We start from the raw sequence: 26,148 nt of genomic DNA, 5'->3' as shown, positions 1-26,148 counted from the left end.
TGGATAAGCCAGTCGTCCAGATAAGGGTAGACGTGGATATTTTGTCTCCGTAGGTGTGCAGCCACTGTCGCTAGGCACTTGGTAAACACCCTGGGTGCCGTTGTTACTCCGAAAGGGAGTACTTCGAACTGATAATGTTGATCCTGAATGGTAAATCTGAGATATTTTCTGTGTGACGGGTGTACTGGTATATGGAAATATGCATCCTTTAGATCTAGTGTTGCGAGGAAATCTCCCTGACTGAGTAACGGTAGAACCTGCTGTAACGTGAGCATGTGAAAATGTTCTGACAGGATATACTGGTTTAGGGGCCTGAGGTCCAGTATGGGTCTGAGGGAGCCGTCCTTTTTTGGGATTAAGAAGTACAGCGAGTACACCCTTGTACCTTTTTGTTCCACAGGCACGAGCTCTATGGCTCCTTTTTGCAGCATGCTTACTACCTCTTGCTGTAATAACTGTATATGCTCTGCGGACATAGGACGATGTCTTGGGGGTATGTTGGGTGGAGTGGATGTTAACTCCAGACAATAACCGTACTGGATAAGCTGCCTCACCCACCTGTCTGTGGTGATGGTTTTCCAGACTGGCAGGAACTGTTGTAGTCTCCCCCCGACCTGTGTTATATGGTCGGGGGGCAGTGACATGACCTCACTGTTTGTTGGTGGCGGAGGATCGGGATTTGTTGTTTCCACGACCCCTGCCCTTGGTGCTGTTTCCACGATAGCCACCCCTATTGTTCTTGGTGTAGGTGGTTTGCGTGCCTCCTTTACTATATTGTGTCTGCTGGGACATCTGGCCTCTGGAAGCTCCTCTATTGCTGGAGCGACGAAAAGAACCACCCCTGAACTGCTGGGACTGTAGAGCCCCCATAGACTTTGCAGTCTCTGTGTCCTTTTTTATTTTTTCCAAGGTGGTGTCCACTTCTGGGCCAAACAAGTAATCAGGGTTAACTGGCTGGTTGAGTATGGTGGTTTGTATCTCAGGCTTGAAGCCGGAGATTCTCAGCCAGGCGTGTCTACGTAACATAACGCTTGTATTAATCGCCCTGGCTGTAGTGTCTGCTGCGTCTAGTGCACACTTAATAGATGCGTTTGAAATAAGTTTTCCTTCCTGAACTAGCATTTCTGCCGCCTCCTTGTACTCACCTGGCAAGTGTTGTAACAGGGTTTCAAGTGTATCATAATGATCCCTGTCGTATCTGGCTAAGAGTGCCTGTGTGTTGGAGATTCGCCAGACATTGGCCGCTTGAGCTGCCACCCTTTTCCCTGAGGTTTCTAGCACTTTTGATTCCTTGTCAGAGGGAGGAGCATCACCCGTGGTTTGCGAGTTCGCTCTTTTACGAGCATTGGAAACAACTAGCGAGTCCAATGGCAACTGTCCCTTGATATAGGTAGGGTCCCCAGGTGCTGGTTTGTATTTCTTTTCAATCCTGGGGTTTACCACTCTGGCCCTTGTGGTCTCCTTAAAGATGTCTCCAGCGTGTTTCAGGACACCTTTTAGCATGGGTAGCGTTTTGACAGTTTTTTCTGAGGCTGAGAAGGTGTCAAATAAAAAGTCCACTTCAATAGGGTCAGCATGGAGTTGGACATCATGATTTTTTGCTGCCCTCTCAATAAGTGCGTTGAACGCAGCCGTGTCTTCTGTAGGTGATGGTTTAACAGCGTAGACATTGCTGTCAGGGGCACTTTGTGGCTCCCCTGGGTCAACAGCGTCTGTCCACTGGTCAGTGTTGTCTTCTGGATCAGTGTCGACAGGATAACTGTATTCCTCATCGTAAGCATCCCCTACATCCACATCTGAATGTGTGGGTGAAGAAGGAGCAAAGTCTTGTCCATATGTTTGCAGAGGTTCAGAAAGAAGAGGTGATGTTGCTGAATCCCTTTTTTTCTTTAATGGAATTTTATATGACTCCATTGGCTGTTCTGGGACGATCTTTCGCTTGTGAATGGAAAGTCTACTGTTTTCTTGGACCGGAACCGAGAGCAAGCCATACAGCTGGCTTCATCGTGATCCGGAGACAGGCACTTGTTGCACACCGGGTGGACGTTGATGTGAGGATACTTGGAGTTGCAAACGGGACATCTCTTGAATGGGCTCCGTTCCATTTTCGTTCGTTGATAAGGCCTTTGGCGTCGACCGGGCCTTTGGAGCTGAATAGCCACGCGGCTTGTTCACGACGTCCGGCTGGAAATGGAGCTGGAACGAGTACTCGGCACCGATCGCAAAGACAATACCGACGATACCTACGATACCTATAGGCCTTTTGGCCAAATATAAAGTTTTCTATTGATTCCGAACTTGAGTTAACAAATATACATCCGAACCCAATGGCGGAAAAACAATCTGAGGATGGAGAGGATGCCCATGCGCACTGTAGTCCAGGGGAGGAGCCACCTATCTCGTGATACTTCGAAGACTCTTCCAGGACAACAATGTGCAATCATCCGGACCCTACACTAGGCGGCGATCTATGCACAGATATGAATTCAGCAGCCCACATGCCTCGAACATTTAGAACCCACATTCACTCTGCGCGCACTGCTCAGTACTGTAGTCTTTCTGTGTTGCCACTTGCAGGCACACATGCAGCCAGCACACACATTCAGCAAGCATGTGCTGCACAACAATATACCATTCATGAGTTGTACTCCTCGCAAGTAAACATAAACCTAGTACATGCACTCACCATGCATGGAAAGCCTAGCACTACATCTCTCATGTACTGTACTCCTCGGAGCTAAAGATAAACCCACTACATGCATGCACTGCTACCACCACAATGATGGTAGCGCTTTGGGCGCCACTCCCGGTCCAACAAGACCGAAGTCTGTGAGACAGGCCTATGTCATGACATACACGCATGCATGCTCCGTGTTTGCCTATGACAGCAAAAATCAGCATCAGAGATCCAGATATCAGTACAGTTGGGCACTCAAGGCAGAGGTCCACATCCATTACTAAGCAGAGGATTTTTCCGCCCCAACAGCACCTTAAAAAGGTGGTAAATATTAACAGCTTATGGCTTGGACTCTGGGTGTATAGCAGTTCAGCAAGGCAGCAGCAGTGATCACCAACTCAAAATGTCATTTTCCACAAGAGCAACAAGCATTCTGAACTTGTATACCAAACCTAGTGGACCCAGCTCCTACCTGGTAGGTACCTGTCATGCTCGTACTCAAAGGATTGATGCAGGTGGCTCTGTAGAAAAGGTTGGTTCCCAAATAGGTTATCACTTCGCAGATTGTGGCAGAGCTTCTCTAGGAATCGCAGGACGTAGCTTATGCTGTTAACCGCTGGAAGGGTGAGTGTGTGCTGTTCCCGGTCAAAGGTAGCTGCAAGGGAAACAAAAGGAAGGATTGATTTTAACCTGTAATTAAGCTCACCAGACCTTTCCCATAAGAATTTGGAAACTATGTAGCACATATAACAGTGACTAACTAAAAGTGCTGTGAGAAAATCACTAGGGAAAAACACTATTAAATTAGGTATCACAGGTGAATTCGATATAATCATACTCCACTTATGTAATGTTTCATATTTATATTATGGTGTTTTCTTGTGCACCACCATGTCGCCCTAGAACATCACTAGAGTATTAAGTAAATTCTCAACTGTTTTCTCAGTGGTACATAATTGCACCTGAATCTGAGGCCCTGTGCATTCTCCATTTTCCTTTTCATGCCATTCAATAATGGTCAAAGACCTATACAGGATATATTTTTTAAATGTGACAGTTTCGATTAATCACTGAATGTTTTTCGAAATAGGTGCAATTCATCATCAAACTCATTTAGCTAGTTCTGTGAGGCATCGAGTTCCTTCTAAAGTTTACTTACTCGCTAACAGAAGAGAGAACTGTAGTTCTCGCCACCCTTCCAGTGAGTTACAGGGATGGACTTTCTCTGATGGGAATCCCAGGAGAATCACCTCTGGGTATACTGCAAGCTTCTTCCCAGTTAAATCTGTAAGACCTCCAATACTCCCGACCAATAGCCAATCAGCTTCTGACAGCCCCACATAATATGCCCTATAGTATCAGCTCCTAGAACTAGGACTTGGGCAGACTGATTTGAATGCATGCTATAATTTGAAATGTCTCTAGTTCTGATATCAGTGCTTTGAGGGACTGTTTTAATGCCAATACCTGCCTCCAAATATCATTTGCAAATCTTGTGAGCTTGAAGACATTATACCCCAATACAATCCCTTAAGGTGTTTCCTAATCTTCTTTACCTGGGGTTTAATGGAGAGAGCAAAATGTAGAGGGAGGGAGACACCCTAGTTGGGTGCAGCCCTCTTTGCTTATTCTTTCAGCTAGTTGTACATTCACTCCACCATCGATTTTGGTCTTTGGTAACTAGCTATGCCCCATCTTATAAATTATGCTCCAGATCCACGGTTCTCCAGGGTATCTGCTAGTAAATCCCACCCCACTTGATTGAATGCTTTTACAGTATCTAAAGAAAGCCCGACCTACATCAATTAGGTGTAGGTCTTTGGGAATAACATCACCCATTTAGTCTGCTGGCCAATATTTAGTAAAAATCTTGATATCAAAGTAAAGTAGGGATACAGATCTATAGGATGAACATCAAATAGGCTCATTACTTGGGTATAGGACCACCAATATTGTACTTCTTCCATAGAAGTAGTTATACACAGTCATTCTCTAAATGCATTATGTAACTCTGTTAGAAGGGCATCAGCTGTGAGGCAAGCATGAAACCTTCTTGCATTGGGCATTATCGTGTTTAAGCCATCCTATTGCTAACAATATTTTCTCTTTGGTAATCAGGCCTCAGGTGGTACACATCTAACAAGAACTTCACACAAATTTATGTTGTTTATCCTTGATCAATTTTTAAGATTATTATATTTTCCTAGGAGGATAAATTCAGTTCTATTCAGCTGCAGCAGAGATGCCTAGAGTTGCTCGTAATCTTTACCCTGCTCATGCTCATCCATGCTCTCCTCTGAAGTATGCAGCCTGTCAGCAAGATTAGATACCTTCTTCCTAACATCCCTCTGGTCTTATTGCAAATCAGTCTTAGCTGAGATAATGTTATCTCTAAACTTCTTAAAGACTTGCAGTAGGAAACCTGTGATGATGGCAAAACCTGAGCACACAATGGAACCTTTCTGGTCCCTGGAAGTCTCATTCACGATCGCTTAGGTTGGGGCTAAAGGGAGTTCATCCATCCAGCTGCCTTCTTTCGCACACCTTGCTAGATCAAGATTTTAATATTTTAGTGCTTCAAACCCCTTCACCCGTTATGCTGTTGTAGAGAAAGTACAATTTCCCAGTAATCCCAAGATGAACTGGGGCCAATAGCAGTGATTTAGGTAGGTTAGTTAGTGAAGCAAAGTTTTTCTAGGGGCTCCAGCATTCAAGTATATCCAACAGTCAAGGTTCAGCAGAAGGGCGTCTGTAGCAATGAGTGCTGTGTCTTATAAGTCTGGCAGAAGAAGCATTTCCTATGTCTTTACTGTACGTAGGGGACCCACTTTCCTGTCCAGACTTTACATGATTTAGACCAATGAAGTCTCTCAGAATGGCTTGCCTCTGTGTTAGAAAGGGCTGGGTCCCAACTCTTTTGCTGAGTGACTGCTTGGTAATCGCTGTTTGTCAGAAATGATGGTGTCACCGTATCCCACTCAGGTCTCAGTCCATTCAATTTGCAGTGGGTTCTCCCCCTGGATGGCACTCTTCGTGAGTGGACCAGCTGCAGTCATTTTAAACTATTTGCTAGGTCATCATACTCACCCCAAGTCGTTTTTCTGTCCACCTATCGAACCCTCTATCCCAAGGGCACTCAGGAGCGCAGGGCAGGCAGCTTGTTCTCTTGTTGACTCTTTCACCCTCTGGGTCTGCTATTCTAGCACGTCTCCACAACCCACATGGTCCTGTGTGGTCCTAAGGCATCACTAGTTTGCTTTGTTACCTAGCACAAAGTGCACTCCTCTTCCATCAGATCAGGCCGTTTACCCTCAGCTTTCATTTTGGACTGTTCTCCTCAGGCGCGGATTCCTCCACGATCCATCATTTTGAGGTGCAGCACAGTCTCCCGGGTCGCTAACCTATGAGCAACACCAGCCCTTTCAAACTGATAATGGAGCTGCACTTGATTTCCCAGCCTTCAGCCTCACCTTGCATTGCTCTGTAGGCCTCAATCACAAAAATCTCCTAGGATTCTGGTGCCACTTTGCATACTTATTACCATGGCCATGCGGGAGCTTGCAGATTATTCAACAGTTGCCACAGCATATGTATCCAAACAGTTGCTACAACACCTTTTGCATTTCAGTTAAAACATCAGATTTTCAAATCTTTCACATCATGTTAAGAAAGTAACCCAACTGGGATTCAGAGGAAAAATTAAACACGTCAGATCAGACTAAATCATGGAGGTCAAGAAATGAAAGTTATAACTCGATAGAGCAAACGAAAGATGTAGGTAATAGCCCACAACTTCCCATTATTGGCAGCATACAATACTTGCTTTTGAATGCTCATCACTTGAGACGTAGTAGCACTGTCGATGAACTCTTTACGTTTGTATCTTCTACACAAAACTATTATCATCAAAGGAAAGCTCATAATGAAATGTTATTGGTCATAAAATGCTTCAGATAAACCTACTCTTTTTAAACACAAAACAATGAAACACCAGCATAACCCTCATAAATTCGTAATCCCTCCAATAAACTATAAACCACATCTGCACGGAAACACCATCCTTAATTTAAAACCTAATTTACTGTTCAACAGCAATGTGCACATTGTCAATTGAACACTTGTTTCATTGTTTACATTTCTAACCACTCTTTTGGCCAATAACAATAATTGGTAGCAAATAAGAGCATTAACTGAAAAATATGTATATAAATGCTATTTTACTGAGAGTCATATCCTTAAGGCTTGAAACCTAATGAAACACTAGGTCACTGTTAGCAAAATCTGCAAAATGAGAAAAGGGAAGGAGGCTTTCGCATGTTTCATCAAAATTATTTGTTCTATCAAAGTTGTTACAAACTGACGCCAGACCTAAATGGATAACTACAAAAAGAGCTTTAGGAAGTAGTACTGGGAGAGAGGCAACAGGCTCCATCCACATGTGGACGTTCTTCTCTACCAGCTTTTAATTGGGCAGAAGGTGTGTGCTTCCACTGGTAAAGAGCGACTCAATACAGTGGGCCTTAGTTGGTGTTTTGGCGACTAACCAATAGTCAAGGCGATATGGCTGATTCACTCTTTGAAAATATTTGTATTAGAGGCCATAGGTCTTGTTGGAAATGACTATCTTTGGCGTGGTTCCACCCCAGATGTTTGCCTTGACTGTTTTTGCTGGCTTTAGAACTCTGTGCACTTTACCCCCTGCTAACCAGAGGTAAAGTGCCTGCTCTACACCTTCCAGCATGATCAAATTGGCATACCCCTGAATATTTAACTCACCTATAGGTTCAGAGTGTATGGCACAACAGTACACCTAGGGTCTGTAAGTTAAATGTCAAACCAATGGTGTGACCCACTACATGGTAAATATGACTGCAGGCCTACCACCTGTAGCCTGGCAGTGTAGGTTCAAACTACAAATTTGAACCAGCAAAAGAACCGCTTTTGACAGGCCTAAATCTTCCTTTTAAATATGAAGTCATCTCTAAGTAGCCCTTACTGCCCATAAGGCTGGGTGTATGGTAGTTAAAAGTAGGACCTGTAAACGTTTAGTGTTCAACATGCTTTTACAGTGAAAAGTCCCTAAAAGCTATTTTTAGTGTCGCATAGGAAATAATTGGAATACAGTATTACATTTAACGTTGCTAACTTTGGCTAGGAAGCAGATACAAAGTTCAAAGCATGTGGATGGGAGAAGCCTCTTGCCACTCCCCAAATAATGGGGTAATAATTACCAGGGGTGGCCCTTCACACCCTACTGCCAGAGAAACAGAACGCCTCCCCACACCCAAGGCCTTTGGTTGAGCTCCATGGGAAAGTCCATACCTCACCAAAGGGCCTATTCAGCTCCTGGGTGACAGTTGGTGCTTATGCTGATGGGCTTCTAGAGCCTTTAGGCAGGGAAAGGTAACTTTAAAAAAAAAGTACCTCTTCCACAATATTTATTACAAATCCTATTTCACCAATGAATTGGGCTTGTAATAAATATTTAACAAAGTCCAAAAACGAACTTTGAAGATTTTTTACTTCCATTTCAGAGACTAATTCTGAAGGTAAAACGTCTGACTGGGCGAAGCTGGTTTCTGTTTCAACCCGCACTCCATCACAGATGGGTTTAATTTGCACTGCTTACCTCCAATAATAAAACCCTCAGGGCTGAAGATATGAACTGTAATAATCCTTCCTAGGCATTCTTATGTGGGTTGTGCATTGTTTTCCCAAACATAATTTTGCACACATTTGTAATTTTAGAACCTTATACCACATGGCAACCATGTGGTAAAGCTTTTGCTCAAAAGAGTAGCCATGAATTGGTAATGGTGAAAGGCTCATGATAAAGGTTACAGGTGTGATTGAACCACTTTGAAACGCATGTCAGGTCCGAGTTGGTTATTATGATAAGTTACGACAAAGGAAAATACCTTATTTATTTACTGTGAAAAGCTTATGTTAACAGGCATTTAAGAGTTGATTATTATCACACTATGTTATGTTAAAACATGTATACACAAAATTTAGACACCACATTTGTTTGTTGGACTCTCACAGATTACCGAAATATGCAAGGGTTTATAAATTGATTACCCCTACTAACAAACCCTTAAGGTAGAATTTCTGCACTGTTAATCTGTGTCTGGCCTTTTTAGGAGAGACTGTAAATGTTTTTGCCAACTGTAATTTAAACATAATTGTAATTTTACGTCTGCATGATGGTTGCCTTGTGGGGAAGCGTACGCTCAATACCCTGTGCATCAGGGAATGTGTGGCAGCTGACATCACTTCCAAGAAGCTGATCCATCCCCTGCAAGTCTCTCTCATCACCTCCTCTGTCTGCTCTCCCAGTCCTTATGCCATAGCTCTGGGAATGTGGAGGTTGATGGACGCAAATTTAATTACACTCCATTCTCCTCCTCATACAGCCGGTTTCCACTGCCCCAGACCTCAGATTTAATTGTTGAGCTAATCCAGCAGACAACATTTAAAAAAAAGGTGATCTGGACTGCTGCCGATCTAGTCATGATCACTGCCATCTTCTCCTCACTTAAGTGCTGTGCCTGCATCATACCCATAGCAACTTGAGAGGAGCCGCTTGGGAACATAACATGTGCACTCCTATGCCATAAGAACGGCACCTCAGGATTTTTATAATGACCCCGCTGGACGGGGGAAAGATTCACATGGTGAGGCTGCAGTAGGCTTATCATGAATACTGATTCCTGCAAAGGGAAAGGGTGAATAGCTTTCCTGTAGTTCTGTTCTTTTAACAGTAATGCTCTAAGTGGCGCAAAATCAAAAGGATACGTAAGTGGGGTAATTTATATGGTCAATCATAGCACGAGCTATTAAGAAGCAAAAACATGGGCAACAATAGGTGATACAAAATAATTATTTTCAACCAACTAGTCCAGGTAAAATTGCATAGCTCTCTATTGTTTAGTAGATCATTACCACACTGACATATGATTTGTACACCTAAGCAGTGAGTAGGATCCCCTTCCTCAAGACATTTCTGTGAAATGTGAAAATCATAATTAAATAAGAAATAAAGCGCCTTTACAGAAGTGTCTCTTAAGCCCAACTAGTAACTAGTGGCAACTGAAGAAGGACCAAGTAAAGTGGCTATGATTCAAATTAAATAGTTTTTATGGAACGGTGCACTATTGATTATGTAACGTAGATACTATGTTGGATGAAAGGAAATAGGGATAGCTTGGCAGACTAAGACCCAATACTGGAAAGACTAAGAATCCTGTTGGTGGGTTCTACATTCTAGTGTGTTGTTTTTCTAAAATGTAATGCTGTGGATTATATAATCTGATCACAAGGAAAGGGGCATCAATCAAACACAGTACGACTTGGTGAGATCATTTGTTTTCCAAATCTGACCTCTCAGCAGTGGTGAAAATAAGTGGCCAAGTCACATGTGAATTCTCAAAACCCCAAAATATCTGCATCTGGGTAAGAAAATCTAGCAATGAGACTTGAGAACCTCCAGCAGGACTCATGTACAAGATGAAATATTCAGCTCTCAGTTAGGTGCATTTTACATTGACACCATGATTTCAGGTCTGTACAGCATGCATCAAATTCACTTTGAAAAAACCTATCAAAAATTGAGAAAACTGAGAAGTTTGATCAATAAACAGTCAATTTAAGGCATGCTGTTTCTGTAAACGGAGGTAAAACAAAAAGTAGATGGATACACATTCTTGCAAGAAATTTATGGACACTCACAGATGTCAAATGACATTGGCAATACACAACCAACTTTTCTTTCTAGACATGGAATTTACTCAACTAGACAATTTTGGCAGAACAGGATAAAAAGTTTCAACATGCTATATGACTGGCCATAAGAACTCTTCGGCTGCACAAAAACAAACAATCTTCCAATCTGTTGACACTTGAGGTTTTTAAATATCTGCTCATTTAAGATTTACCAAACTCATGTATCTTGCAACACCTCTCCAACCTCTTCCTCAAAATTAAAAACAGGTCCTCGTCCCCGGTTCAAGAGGAACACAAACCACACTTTATGTGGATCATACAAAATGTTCACGCCCACCGCGTTCTCTTCATAAACAGCAGAAATGTGAAGATAAACAGGTAATACGTTTAAATCCATTAAAGTAGATCCAGCAATGAAACACATCACTTTCAGCACCTCATTTGCCTTAATAGACAGTTTCCTGGAACACTGGGACATGGGCCATGAAACACACACCAGCTACAACCTAGGAAGAACAACCCTATGTTCTTTAAAACAAACATCCTAGCTGTAAGTTTGCTAGTCAGCATGTTTCTGAATTATTTTGTGGTTTAAATGATATAACCCTGGACCAAGATACAAATCATCTAAATAGGATAGCAGTTTTTAAAACAGAACCCTGTGCAGAAACAAAAGACACACAATTGATGGACGGAATGCAGAACAAATAAAATCATTCACCCCCAGTCAAGAGACCATCATTCTTTTGCTCACCATGCCACCCCAGTTTAGACCTAGCCATATGCAAATCAGTCTTGACCCTGTGCCTCATGGGAACAGTCCAGCCCAAACTGCCAAGCCAGGTCCTCCCTGGACCGGACACAAGCATCCTAGGACCGGATTTGGGGTTTCACCCCTCATCACCCAGGATAGCTTGATTCCAGTGACATGTCCGGGCATACTCGACGCACTTAGGCGAGGAAGCAAATGACACACAATTCAAACTGGAATGGCATGGGGCGCAAAAAACGATGGATTTAGGCCCAGATCTCTGTACTGGGGTGAATGTATGACATTGTGCTGCATTCTGACCATCAATTGTTGTTTTTTCATTGGTCAGCCAGAGTGGGACGGGTAAGCCCAGATGCGGGTCCCGTGCTTTCAATGCCACTGGAGTCAAGCTATCCTGGCTGATGAGGGGTGAAACTCCGAAACCGGTCCTAGGATTCTTGTTTCCAGTCCAGGGAGGACCTGGTCTGGCAGTTCAACCTGGACTGTTCCCATTGGGCGCAGGGTCAAGACTGATTTGTATATGGCTGGGTTCAAACTGGAATGGCATGGGGAGCAAATAAAACAATGGATTTAGGCCCAGATCTCTGTACTGGGGTGAATGTATGACATTGTGCTGCATTCTGTCCATCAATTGTTGTTTTTGCGTTTGTACAGAAACAAGACCTCAGAAGTATGATTTAATATATAAGAGTACAATTTATGTTTAAATTTGTTAAAAAAAATACAGAGAAGGTTTTGCTAGAGACCAGGCAACATGCGGTTAGCCTGCCTTCATTAATCTTGCAGCAATTAGGTGTCACCTCTATGCTGACCCTACTCATTCTTTAACTACCTGGATTATTCATTCTGTTGATATAACTAGCCTCCCTGTGGTTATGTCACTGTAAAAAAGTGAAACATCACGTCGAGTTAATGCATTTCATGTTTGGAAATTTAACAACACAACCTGTGCCTTACCTGAAATCACCTCTCCACCATGCCCTTGTTTGAGAAAGGAAAATACTGTTTTCTGATGATATGCACAATCGATGCAGGCTTGCACCGCCTGCTGTAGGACAACGGAGGCGCGGGCTGGACCAAAATGATCTGGCAAATGCTGTAGCCTCTTCTTGTCCAAATGTGGCCCAGTGTTGCCATTCTTGTTCAAGTAGATACAAACTGCAAAGAGCGAACATTTATTAAAGGCATCAGCCAAGTACAGAGCATTTCCATAGACTGTACAAAGACCAGACTCATTTAGTATAAACTAATGAAATGCAGAAATTAAATATATGCTCAGCCTGAACTACATGCCCTGATAGCCAGGAGCTCTGGGTAGACTGCATACACACCTAAACATGACTTGATTACAGCAGCAATAAACATGAAGCCTTTGAAAAAGCACAGGTGCAAGCTTACAGACCACTAGAAAATGATAAAAATTAAAGAAACCCAAATTTCACTTTTTCAGGATTGGTTGTAATTCATTTGAAAGGACAGGAATAACAGCCCCTCCTTCACCTGATGTAAAGTTAATGAGTAGTATAAGTTCAAAATAGGCTTAAAGAGATTCCTTGTTGATCTGGACTGCTATTAAGTTTGCGATCTGTGGCTTTTCCTGCATGGTAGTCCAAAACATTAGTTGTAATGTTTTTGTTACTTTTGTTTGGACAGAGCACACTACACCACATAACTTCATATATTTCATGAGCTCCTGAGAGAAGCAACCGAGTTCATCATCGTTAAGTAATGTATTCCAAACATAAAAGATCATAAAAACAATAACACGCAAAAACATACAGTAAAAAAGAGAAATAAATTACATAACAAGTTGCGGAATAATCGAAGAAGATAAGTAAACTAGTGCAAACTAAACATTGATTTTTCTTTGTAGGAACTTGGTAGAATTTGTTAGAACATGTGAAAACTAATATCTGCCTAGAAACCTGGAAGCCAGGTAAGCACAGAGCATACAGTACAGGAGACCTACAGTTTGGAAACCTAATCATTTACATACATTGGCCCACCCTAGATCTAGTTAACCCAAGTTACTCAAACCGAGTACATAGCTTAATCTAACAATGTTTTCTCAACGAAGCATCGGATAATAGCACATGAGCTCGGGTGGGAATTCATCAAATCGCTTCCTTCCTCCTCTGTCTGATATGAATAAAGAAAGATAGCAATTAGACTGATCTAACTATTTAGTCTTTTTTTAGAACAGGTGGCAACTTAAATTCCATCCTATGCCCAATTGCTGTTAGTGAGTGGTAGGTATGTGCAAACTATGTAATTAAGCAATGTTACAGAATTAACTCGATTTCTAAATCAGACTCAACCCATGAGAACATTCAGAAACTTTTCTGACACTACATTTCTCATGAGCACCCCCCCAAAAAGCAACAATAACAACAACAAATCAGAGCTATCCAATCTAAAGACATACGCACCCAGGAGAAAGAGCACTTTTTTCTTGACGACTCAGGAGACGGTAAAGTGTTTTCACCTGGGCTTTTAATTTGGACTTGTGATTGTATTGGTATACAGTTTTGCTGTAAATGTTTGGCACTTTGCTAATGGTGCATGTGGGTGAAGGCTTTACAGTGAAGGTCAAGCTCAAAGTGTGCCAAGGGTCCCAGTGTGGTGCTTCCACAAAGAGCCCCTTCTGCCACAATGGTGCCAGAGTGGCCTTACTTCTGACCGTAAGGCGACCAGGAAATTGCTGTGGACACAAAATCTTCCTTTTTTTGCTTCCCTTTAGGTCTGGCCAGCATGCACCAGCAGCGGAGTAGGTCCACCAAGCTCTCAGGCTGTCCAGTGCAGTCTTGCAGTAGTGCATTGGTGTTATGTTATGTGTTTTGTAAAGAGCACTAGAACCCGCAAGGGTGTTGAGTGGGGTGGTGCAGTGGTGTGTCTAGGTTCCTAGAGGGCACTAAAGGCAGTCTGCCATGCTGTTTCAGGTCTTGCTGCCCCGGATTCCAAAATGACTTGCGGGAACACTGGACTTAAAATGGCTTGCAAGAACAAGCTTGCACCATTTTTGGCTGTTGGCTGTCTTGCTCTTTTAAGTGGCCCCAAATCCCAGACCGGTAATGCTTTTTTTTGTCAACAAATGGTTGGCGAGTTGTCTCTTTAAAAATAGATGGGATCCTCCTTCTCAGAGATGTATTTCTCCAAGGCGACTGGATGGTCAGATTAGATGTTGAAGGGTGCATATCTTACAGTGATCTTTGGACCACATTGATGTTTCCTTCAATTACAATGGCAGGTCAGACTTTTGAGTGTGTGCATCTTCCTTGGCCCCATGGTGCTTCTCCAAGATATTGAACCCAGCAGGGCAGTCTCTGAGATCCAGTGGATTATGGCTCGTAGAGTACCTACAAAACATTCTCCTGATGGACCAGGGCCTGAAAAAGTTCACAAGTCAAATGAAGGTGTGGGTGAATCTCCTTCAAGGGCTGTGATTTGTCATCAACAGAGATTATTTGGAACTTTATCGCATAACAGAATCCCTTCTTGGGGTTTGTACTGGCCTCATTGTCGGGAAGATTAAGACTACCTCATAAGAAAAGGGCAGACTTCAGAAATGAGCTGAAGGGGGCTCTTCCAAAAGATATGATATCCATGAAGCAACTACCTAGGATAGTGGATCCCTGTCTTTGACACTTCAGGCATTCTTTTTCTGGGACCAGGAATAATAATTACAGAGCGTCCTTACTGGAACCAATGACTAAAAACGAACCCTACTTACATGTGTGACAACATTCACCCCACTCTCCAACGACATCAAGAAGATCATCAACAGATAACAGAGTATCTTGAATTCGGAACATTTACAATTGAGAAACCCTTTTGGCGTTCAAATGGGCGTGGAACCTTAAGGATCCATTGGTCAACACAAGGGCAAGAGTATCATCGCCTGACAATAGCATTACCAAATGTTGGGGTCTTCTTTACCATCCGTGTGGATACTGTAATGTTTGTAATCTTATGAAGCAGGTGAAGCAGATCGACCTTGGTCTCAACAAGAAGTGGCGAATTCATAAACATACTTTTTGTAATACCAAGAACTGTGTTTACTTAATTACTAAATATACTGGTATGACTACCAGACCAGTCAAGATTCATATTAATGAGCATAGGAGCAATATCCGATGCCAACAAATCACTACAATCATGTCTGCCCACTTTCTAGATCAAAACCATAGTCCTCATGATATTAAATGGGTGGAACCAAAGGCGGTTCTTGGGTTTGAAAATGCCGAAAGCAGGCTGCTTGTAAAAGAACAAACATGGATTTTTAGATTACATACTTGTTTACAGGGTCTGAGATTATATTCCTTGGTCCATTCTAGAAAAAGGGAAAAAAAAGAATTGGACTGTCCCCTCAGGTACTGTGAACCTGACACCTATTAGAGAAGATTATGTAGGATACTGTCCTCAAGTTTATATGTCCCCTCCATTATTCCTTTTAGGTGATCATATGCCTTTAGAAACGAGGGACATATAAGACTAAGAAGTATCAAACTGTTATGAAACTTTGAAAAATAGTCAACTAATTACATGACTTTGATATTTGTTGACACTTGGAATTCTTTTGTCATGACCAATTTCTGGGGCACTATGTGTTTCTCATTTATTACATGGCTAGACAATCCTGACTGTCGTGCATCAAAATTGCTTCCCGAGCAAGTAAGCGGTTAGGAGTACAGTCATGGGCTGACCTATGCACTGTCCTGATATTTTATTTACCTGCCTTTTTCATTTAGATGTCCACCATGTAGTCAGGATCCCATATATCCTAAGGTGCCCGATTACAGTAGGGATTTAGTGAGATACTATGTTTCTATATATTGCACCTTTATTCACACTGCCTCAAGAAGAACAATACCCTGGCTCAATAGGGGTTATTGTGTGACAAATGACGAAGGTGCGAATACCTTTGCATCAGTACAGCACTTATCAAATGTAGGTGTATTTTGAAGTGCTTCTATTGTTGGCACAACAGTCAGCATGATGGTATTTTCAGATGAGTTGAATAATAACAAAAGAAAGCACAACATGGGCATGAGTATCACAAGAAACCATAACACTACTTATTTTACGTTGTGCGTCTTGTCTACTTTTTCTTTCTTTCAGGTCGGTAGCAAGGAATGATGTAGATGGTCACTAAATGTATTACACTGCATAGATTACATTGTTTCTTAAGATTCATTATTTAGTATTTGCCCTAAATGTTAATGGTTGATCTGGAACAGAGATCATATATTGGAGATAATAATGGTATTGTACTTGCCAGGACTACAGAAGGCGGAAGTACGAGAAATTAAAATGGATGCACATATTGTTTTTTCTTTCTTGGATTCATAGGAGAGGTGGCCTGAGAAGTGTTGTTGAATATTTTCATGGGCTGCTGAGAATAAAGGTCAAAATGCGCAATCCTTGCCTTTGTGTCCTTAGCAGAAATTAAACTTTCCTTCACAGTAGTTAGAAAATGCAATATTTCTCCAGATGTTTTGGAAAAGGCCATTGTTAGCATTTACCTTAATAATCCTGAGAGTAACCAAATCAACATGCCACTTCCAATACAAAGTGGAATCAAAAGTAACACCATGGAAAGTAAATTCAGTAACTCTTTTTAGGGCTCGCGTGTCTGTCGCTTGTGGGACAAATTGTACACAACAAGAGGCTTGGAGTCTGCCCATTGCTTACCAATGACGGCTTTATTGTCAGTCTCCTTTGCTGCCTCCTAATTGGCCAGCGCATGCCAACTTCACTTCCACTTCTTTCGTGTGCAGCACGAACCAAGTACTAATTGTTTCATCTTGATTAGTGCCCTTATGCTGCTTGATTCAGGTACTATTTTTCTTTCAGGCAACATGAGGGTGGGGCATTGAGATGGAGGAAGCAAAATGGACGTTTTGCCTACGCCACCTCCACCTCCCCTCCCACCTGCTTTTCCCCTCTCACTCTCCAATTGTTTGTGTTCCTCCCCTACTAGCCATAAGAAAAAAAGAGCGTCATACCGGTTATCTTTTTTTTTTGCTTCCATTGTCCGTGTTTGCCGTCTGTCCTACTTTGCAACAAATTTGCAATTTTCCTGTCAATTTATCGTGTCTGCCACACATAAGTCCCAATAGAAACACATTTTTTCATTTTCAGAATTTTTGCTTACGGGAATTTGACTCAATGTGAGGTTCTCCTACATTAAAAGAAATACATTAATTGCATTTTGTCATCATCTTTCAGACCAACAACTGGTATTTTTAGCAGAGAAGGGCACTATATAGAAATATTTAAATGTGGAAAATCTAAATCTCGGGGCTCCCCACTTCGGAGAAAAGTTGATGCACCCCCAGGTGTCACAGTTTAAAACAACTTTTAAGACAAACACCGCAGCTCATCAGATGTTTGTTCAAATGTTCAGTTCACTGTGATTTATGGAGCCCACAGACTGTCCACGGACAACCTGTTCACTCAAGCCTGCACAACAAAATAATTCAATTCACTTGTCAAAGCCCTGGGGGGAGGGCAATGAGTCAATATGGGCTGTCAGGCGTGCACACACTGCTGGACACACGCATACACACTGTTCGATACATGCACAGGCACAGACATGTAGATACTGAGTTTGTAATGATGCAAATAGCTGAAAAAGCTGTAGAAATGAGCATACGAATACCAAGAGGGTAAGGAGCTTTTCTCAAGTCCTTCCATCCATTGCTTTTTATGGTCTGGCTTGACAATGCAGCTGTCGCCAGACAATTATGTGAGAATCACCAGGAGAGAGAGAGGGGCTTTAGCTTTGCCAACATGTTGGGAGACAAAAGTACATGTTTTGATTGGGAAGAGGTTGTGTGCTTCCACAAAAAAAGTGTTTGCCCTCCACACAGCTGTGATCAATTTGTTTATATATCTAGCAGCTTGAGCTTAAACTTCCGGAGGCCCACATATGATAATGTGAAACTATTAACGTGTCTTAGATAACTAGATTATTGGTGGTGTTTTTCACTGGCAGCAGTACAGATGGGAGGAGGGAAGTGATTAACTTACATGGATTTCTAGGTTTGGCTTGCCAGTTCAACTGTTCTTTTAACTTACACCAATATTATTATACAGTTCTTTGCTTCCACACTAATAAATATCCATTTGTATGCTGTCAACTTTTAATGCTTTATATTACCATACAAAATTACTTCACAGCCAGACCTAATGGCACTGCCAATGCTTATTGTATCTAGTGTGAGTCTCTGTAAGGTGGATGAGTACGGCCTGACATGACTGCCGAGTCCTATGAGATCAAAACCACGCTGGGGGAGAGAGAAGGGGTAGATGCTAGGAGTGTTGTCTCAAAATCTGAGTTCCACTCTTCTTTTCAGTGTTCAAACCTAGACATATTGGCAAATGGTTATTCTCCTTTTGTAGTGGCACATACTAAAAGCAAGAAATGAAAGGATACCAAGAGAAACTGAAGCATGACCATTCATCGATGTTTCCTTAACTCAAGCAAATTACCTTAATCCATGTCCCGTTGCCATTCCATCAGAGACATGAGCCTGCAAGTCCCAAAATCCATTAGGCTACCATATGAGTCTTTTTGTTTTAACAGCCCAGTGGATTCTGGGATTTGTAGTCCGGTGTCTCCTGACATGGCCTTATGTTTTAAATTGTATTAGCTTGTAGAAGTGAAACCTTGAGTGAAACATTTGACCCTGATTATATGGAGTTATTAGGGACTGGCTGTAAATTACTCGTATGACAAGCAGCGAGTTGACAACTGTTCTGTTGTAGAATTGTGGATTTGGATTATCGGGTACTTGGCATTTTTCTTGAGAGTACTTATAAGAGCACCAGACATTTAGCTGCAATTGGCTGATTTCAGCCTCTACAATCATGTACGCACACATTCAATGTGCACTCATCAGTCTCCTCTCAGAGCATATTTTGCAGTGGCAATGGGCCATGTCTGACCATATCTGACAGATCTATCAATTACACTAAATATTAACAAAGACATGCCCCTTTCGCTTCTTAGACAAGACAAAATTGGACAAATGCCAGTGTCTAATTCCCCATGCATCTTCATGGCCCACACAAGCTTCCTTACTGCCCTGCCAGATTAAGAATCATGGATTCAGGTATGGGCCGGATACCTAGAACATACAGAAACTCAAGTTAGTATCAACCGCTCTAACAAACTGAGACATAGGGCTTGATTTAAAGTTCTGCGGGCAGGCTACTCTGTCACAGCTCTGCCATGACACTGCTCCGCCAATGCAACTCATGTGTGATGTGCCTCTAATCTTCTTTTCCAGCGCTGAGACTCTCACACAGCTCCGCTAATGTACCTCATGTGTGATGTGCATCACATCTTCTATTCCAGTGCAGAAACTCACACAACGCCAATGATGCACTTCATGTGTGATGTGCCGCTCATCTGTTCCAGCACTGAGACTCCCAACCAGCCCTGCTGATGGGTGATGTGCCGCTCATCTGTTCCAGCACTGAGACTCCCAACCAGCCCTGCTGATGGGTGATGTGCCGCTCATCTTCTGTTCCAGCACTGAGACTCCCAACCAGCCCTGCTGATGGGTGATGTGCCACTCATCTTCTGTTCCAGCACTGAGACTCCCAACCAGCCATGATGATGGGTGATGTGCCACTCATCTTCTGTTCCAGCACTGAGACTCCCAACCAGCCATGATGATGGGTGATGTGCCGCTCATCTTCTGTTCCAGCACTGGGACTCCCAACCAGCCCTGCTGATGGGTGATGTGCCGCTCATCTTCTGTTCCAGCACTGAGACTCCCAACCAGCCCTGCTGATGGGTGATGTGCCGCTCATCTTCTGTTCCAGCACGGAGATTCCCAACCAGCCCTGCTGATGGGTGATGTGCCGTTCATCTTCTGTTCCAGCACTGAGTCTCCCAACCAGCCCTGCTGATGGGTGATGTGCCGCTCATCTTCTGTTCCAGCACTAAGACTCCCAACCAGCCCTGCTGATGGGTGATGTGCCGCTCATCTTCTGTTCCAGCACTGAGATTCCCAACCAGCCCTGCTGATGGGTGATGTGCCGCTCATCTTCTGTTCCAGCACTGAGACTCCCAACCTGTAGTGTAGTTCCTATATTCCCAATAGGCTCTGCGCATTGGAATAATATATTCAGCAGTGTAGACGTAGGACTGAGGTTATCTAGGTCTCTACTGACTATATTAGACTTAAGGTTTGCCAGCTAGCTCAGAGGTCACTAGAAACTTTCTCGAATAAACAAGGAGGAGTTTAACCTCCCTGGATAGACAAGAAGGGATTAGCTTCTGACAACCATAAAACATGACAACTTTGCTCTCCCTGAATAAGAGTGTATCTCTAGAGTCGTGTGAAAACAAAAGACAGCTATTTCACTCAGCCAAATGTGCGTACTTAGTTTCACCAGAATGCAGAGAAAAGAGAGACGGGCGTTTTCAATAAAAGGTGTTATTTATTGAGCAGTCTTCTTCCTCATACAAGAGAAATGAATTGCCACGATTGTAATGCTCATGGTAAAGTAAAGTGCGTACAGTAAGCACAAGTTACTACTTGTGTAACGATATATCTGTAAGAGACATTAGTTAGTATTAGATTCCTTACCTTAGAATATCCCCAGGCGTCAGACTGGATCCGGAAATTTTTGCGTAGCAGTACCCTTGCGCGTCGGTAGGCGTCGTCTGCGGCTCCGCGTCCGTCGTCGGCGTCGTGGGCGCCGTGATGACGTCGTCGGAGTACTTAGACGCCGCCTCCGCGTGCTGACGTCAGTTCTTAGACACAGCTTTTCCGCGCCAGAAACGCAGAGCCATGTTAAAAACCAACACTGGTGCCATTGAAACTAGGGCCCTGAAGGGGACAACCCTAACCCTAGATATTGGTTCGCAGAACGGGGAGGACGGGTGGGTTGGTAAGGAATCTAATACTAACTAATGTCTCTTACAGATATATCGTTACACAAGTAGTAACATGTGCATCTGAAAGAGACACGTTAGTATTAGATTCCTTACCTTAGAATAGATACCCCAGCAATACCAACCCCGGTGGTGGGTCTGCGAACCAATACTTACACCAGAAAGTCCTGGAGGACGGAACGGCCAAAGAAGCCATCCCTCCGGACTTGGCTGTCCAGGCAGTAGTGTCTTGCAAACGTGTGCAGCGATGCCCACGTAGCTGCCTGACAGATGTCTTGTAAGGGCACACCCCTGCCCAGGGCAGTGGTAGTCGCCGTGGCTCGGGTCGAATGAGCCCGCAATCCAGCAGGAGGCTCCTTCCTAGCCAAAGAGTAGCATGCCTGGATACACAAGATGATCCACCGGGAGATGGTCCTCTTGTGCACCGCTTTCCCCTTCTTGGCGCCCACGTAACCAACAAAGAGTTGGTCATCCACCCGGAACTGGCGTGTGCGATCCAGATAAAACGAGAGCGCACGTTTTGGGTCCAGACGATGGAGCCGCTCTTCCTCTTTAGAGGGATGCGGAGGCGGAAAGAAGGTAGGCATGGTGATAGACTGCCCAATGTGGAAGGCCGTGACAACCTTGGGCAGGAAAGATGGTTTGGTACGAAGCACCACTTTGTCCGGGGGGACAGAAAGGAAAGGTGGAGTACAAGAAAGAGCCTGGAGCTCACTCACCCTCCTGGCAGAGGTGATGGCAACCAGGAAAGCAGTCTTCAGAGTCATAAGGCGAAGAGGGCAATTGTGAAGTGGCTCAAAGGGAGCGCACATCAGAAAAGTTAGAACCAGGTTCAAGTCCCACTGAGGCATCACAAACGGAACAGGGGGAAATGTGTGAGTGATGCCTTTAAGAAATCTGTTCACAATAGGGGACTTGAACAAAGAAGGCTGATCAGGCAGCCTGAGAAAGGCTGAAAGGGCAGAAAGGTAGCCCTTGATAGTGCCCAGAGCAGAGCCCTGCTGGGCAAGAGAAAGAAGGAAGAGAAGAACCTCTGAAAGAGGGGCAGCAAGAGGATCCACAGCCTTTGCTGTGCACCATGCCACAAATCTGTTCCACCTGCAGGCGTATACCGACTTAGTGGAGGGACGCCTGGCTGCCAGAATGACGTTACAGACTTCAGGAGGCAAGTCAAATGGCCTCAACTGTCGCCGCTCAATCTCCAAGCATGGAGGTGGAGACTGGACAGGTTCGGGTGGAGGACCGTCCCCTGCTGCTGCGACAGAAGGTCCTCCTGAAGAGGCAGACGAACCGGGGGACCGACTGACATACTGAGTAGCTCGGGATACCAGTACCTTCGAGCCCAGTCCGGAGCCACAAGGATGACTTGGGCCCGGTCGCGCCTGATCTTCTTAAGCACTCTGGGCAGAAGTGGTATAGGCGGAAAGGCGTACAACAGACCGCAACTCCACTCGCGACAAAAAGCGTCTCCGAGCGAGTGCTGCCTTGGAAATTCCAACGCGCAGAACTGATGACATTGCGCGTTCTCTTCGGTGGTGAATAGATCTAACCAAGGCTCTCCCCATTGCTGAAAGAGGCCTTGCGCCACTTCCGAGTTCAGACGCCATTCGTGATCCATCATGCACCGACGGCTGAGCTCGTCTGCCCTGGCGTTCAGAGAACCTGCCAGGTGTTGAGCCACCAGGGTCACGCCCTGGCGTCCCAGCCATTGCCAAAGGCGAAGAGCCTCTTGACAAAGGATCCACGACCCCACACCGCCTTGTTTGTTGCAGTACCACATGGCGGTGGTGTTGTCCGTGAACACCTGCACTACACTCCCCCGGATAGAGGGGAGGAATGCCTTAGGTGCCAGACGAATCGCCCTGAGCTCCAACAGGTTGATGTGGAGCCGGGAATCCGCCAGAGACCAGAGGCCTCTGATCTCCGCCTCTCCCATGTGGCCTCCCCAGCCCTGGAGGGACGCGTCCGTCACAACTACGTGCTCCGGTTGGGGTAGGGAGAGGGATCTGCCACTGACCCAATCGCGGTCCGTAAGCCACCACTGCAGCTGTCTCGCAGTGCCCTCCGAGATCAGGACATGGTCGGATAGGTTGCCCTGATGCTGGGCCCACTGAAACTTCAGGTCCCACTGCAGAGCCCGCATCCGCCACCTGGCGTGATGCACCAGCAGGATGCAGGAGGCCATCAGCCCCAGAAGCCGCAGCGTCAACCTGACTGAAACCCGGGATAACGGCTGAAAGATGGGAATCAGAGCCTGAATATCCCGGACCCGCTGCTCGGGTGGATAAACCCGAAACTGCGCCGAGTCTAGAACCGCTCCGATGAAGAGGAGCTTCTGAGAGGGGCACAGGTGTGACTTTGGCACATTGATCGAGAACCCCAGCTGATGCAGGAGGTCTGCCGTAGTCTGGAGGTGGCTGACGACTGTCAGGGGCGAACCCGCCTTCAACAGCCAGTCGTCGAGGTAGGGGAAGACTGAAATCCCCAACCTGTGCAGATGAGCTGCGACCACCGCCATCACCTTTGTGAACACCCGTGGGGCGCTGGTAAGGCCGAAGGGGAGCACGGTGAACTGAAAGTGCTCGTGGCCAACCGTGAACCGCAGGTAGCGCCGGTGGGCCGGCAGGACGGGGATGTGGAAATAAGCGTCCTGCAAGTCCAACGCCACCATCCAGTCTCCTGGATCCAGGGCAGCTAAGACCTGAGCCAGTGTCAGCATCTTGAACTTCTCCTTCCGGAGGAAGCCGTTGACGTTCCGTAGGTCCAAGATAGGGCGCAGGCCCCCTATGCCCTTCTTGGGTACCAGAAAGTAGTGGGAGTAGCAACCACACCCTACTTCTGGCCCAGGAACGCGCTCAATGGCCCCTTTGGCCAAGAGGGCCGTAACTTCCTCCTGCAGAAGTCGCAAGTGATCCCCCGATACACGGTGGTTCTGCGGTGGCATGGATGGAGGAGTCGCCTCGAAGGGGAGGGAGTAGCCCCTTCGGACGATCTGCAGCACCCACCTGTCCGACATGACAGTGTGCCAGTGGAGGTGGTGATGGCGAATCCTGCCCCCCACTGGCGTCACATGGGCCTGAAAGCACGGACTAGGAAGGTTTTGAGGCGGATGCTGCGGGGGAAGGTGTGGACTGACCTCGCCGCTGCCCACGACCGCCCGGACGGCGGTTCCCACGGCCGCCACCGCGTTGGGTATTGCCCTGCGGCGCGTGGTTGGCGGCACGTGCGGGCGCACCCCTTCCGTGGCCACGAAAGGAGTGATAGGCAGCCAGTTGCTGGCGTTGGCCCGAGAGGCCTAAGGACTTGGCCGTAGCCCTGGAGTCCTTAAAACGCTCAAGCGCATGGTCTGCCTTGTCGCCAAACAGGCGACGGCCATCGAACGGCATGTCCATGAGCGTGCCCTGGACATCTGCCGAGAAGTTGGCGGACCTCAGCCAGGCGTGGCGTCTGACCGCCACCGTCGTTGCCATCGCTCTACCCAGCGAGTCAGTGGTATCCAGCCCACACCGGATGGAATACTTGGCTGCATCCCGGCCCTCCACAAGGGCAGGCCGAGTTTGGCCCGTACCTCCAACGGACACTCTGGCAGCACTTCCGCGACCTTATCCCACACAGAGTGGGTGTAACGTCCCAAGAGGCAGGCGGTGTTGGAAGACCGCAGGCCCAAACTAATGGATGAGAAGATCTTCTTCCCATACTGGTCATACCTCTTGGATTCCCGATCCGGCGGGGCCGACGGGAATGCGGTTTGGGAATTGGAGGCCTGGATAACCAGGCTCTCGGGGGTAGGGTGGGAGGACAGAAAACATGGGTCGCCCGGGGCGGGGCGGTGGCGTCTGGCCACGTTCCTATCTACGGGCGAACCCGTAGCGGGCTTGGACCAAGTGCCCAGAAGAACGTCAGTCAAGGCCTCATTAAAGGGCAGCAGAGGCTCGGCCGAGCTTGACTGCGGTTTAAGGACCTCAGTGAGGAGGTTAGTCCTCACGGCCGCGACGGGGAGCTCAAGGTTTAAGGCCTTGGCAGCCCTCATCAGCACCACACTATATGTTGCCCCCTCCTCCGAAGCCACGGTAGGAGGGGAGACAAACCCAGGGTCTGGAGAGGTGTCCAGACCACTGGCCTCCCCAAGGTCTTCTGTCCAGTCCTCACGAGACTGACACTCCCTGGTCAGAGGGTCCTCAGACCCCTCCCAGTCCTCTCCTTCACCCATCTCCTGAAATTCAGGGTCCTCAATCAATGGGGCCTGTTCATAAAAGTGAAAATCACCAAACGGCGTCTGGAGCGGCGCCCAACGGGGCCGCCCCGACGGCCGAACAGGAACAGAAGTATAACCGGGGTCGGCGCCGCCCGAGGACGGCGCCGGAGGCGACACCTGAGGGTCCGACGCCGGGGAGGTCGTCAGATCCACCGGCGACGAACCAGATCCCGAAGGAGGACCAGCGACGTCCTGCGGCGCCGGGCCCGAAGGCGCCGGCGGCGTCGGAACAACTGGACCCCTCGGCGCCGGCGGGATAACAGGAGCCTGCGGCGCCGGGTCCGAAGCACCCGACGGCGTCGGGGCCGGAGCCGCCGACCCGCTAGGACTCCCAGACGGGTCCGCTGGGCCCGAAGGCGCCGCGGAGCCCGTCGGAGGAGAGAGTTTCCTCATGGCTATGAGGAAGCGCTCGACCTCCTCCGGCGTCGCGTTGAGCCCAGGGACCGGAGGGTATGGGGCTCTACGCGGCGCCCGCGACTCCGACGGAGCCGCGTGGGCGGTGTCACCCGAACCCCCGGCCGCATCGCGCGAGCGTCGGGGGGAGTCCGAGGAGCGATGACGCCGCTTGGACTTCTTGTGCCTCTTACCTGACGACGACTTCGACCCGGAGAAGTGCGGCCTACTCTCGGAGCTGTGGAGGCTCCGGGCCCGCGACCTGTCCCTCGACCTCCCATGGGATCGGGACCTCTCGCGGCGCGGGACCGACTGCCGGAGTTCGAGTCGCCTACGGGACCGCTCCTGCCTGGCTTTCGAAGAGAGGGCCCGGCAGTCGGAGCAGGCCTTGTCGTCGTGGTCGACGCCCAAAC

The 26,148-nt window shown here is 46.3% G+C and overlaps 1 protein-coding gene across 4 annotated transcripts in view; it reads right to left on the bottom strand.

Annotated features, from left to right (window-relative positions):
- The window catches only part of SCMH1 (Scm polycomb group protein homolog 1), a 407,761-nt gene that overhangs the window by 48,392 nt on the left and 333,221 nt on the right, over nucleotides 1-26,148 (bottom strand). For 3 of the 4 annotated variants that reach the window (XR_013608787.1, XM_078681906.1, XM_078681907.1), the window contains exons 11-12: nucleotides 12,132-12,332; nucleotides 3,150-3,332 (exon numbers count right to left, since the gene is read on the bottom strand). Coding sequence is in view for 2 of the 4 variants with exons in the window: in XM_078681906.1 (XP_078538032.1) it covers nucleotides 3,150-3,332; nucleotides 12,132-12,332 (384 nt within the window). In the remaining 2 variants the exon portion in view is untranslated. The remainder of the gene's footprint in view (nucleotides 1-3,149; nucleotides 3,333-12,131; nucleotides 12,333-26,148) is intronic. The other variant, XR_013608788.1, reaches the window with a different exon arrangement.

Source organism: Lissotriton helveticus, chromosome 3_1, assembly GCF_964261635.1.
Source record: "Lissotriton helveticus chromosome 3_1, aLisHel1.1, whole genome shotgun sequence".
Taxonomy (NCBI): Eukaryota; Metazoa; Chordata; class Amphibia; order Caudata; family Salamandridae; genus Lissotriton; species Lissotriton helveticus.
Note: the sequence above shows the minus strand (reverse complement) of the source record. Positions and strands in the feature narration are given on the sequence as shown.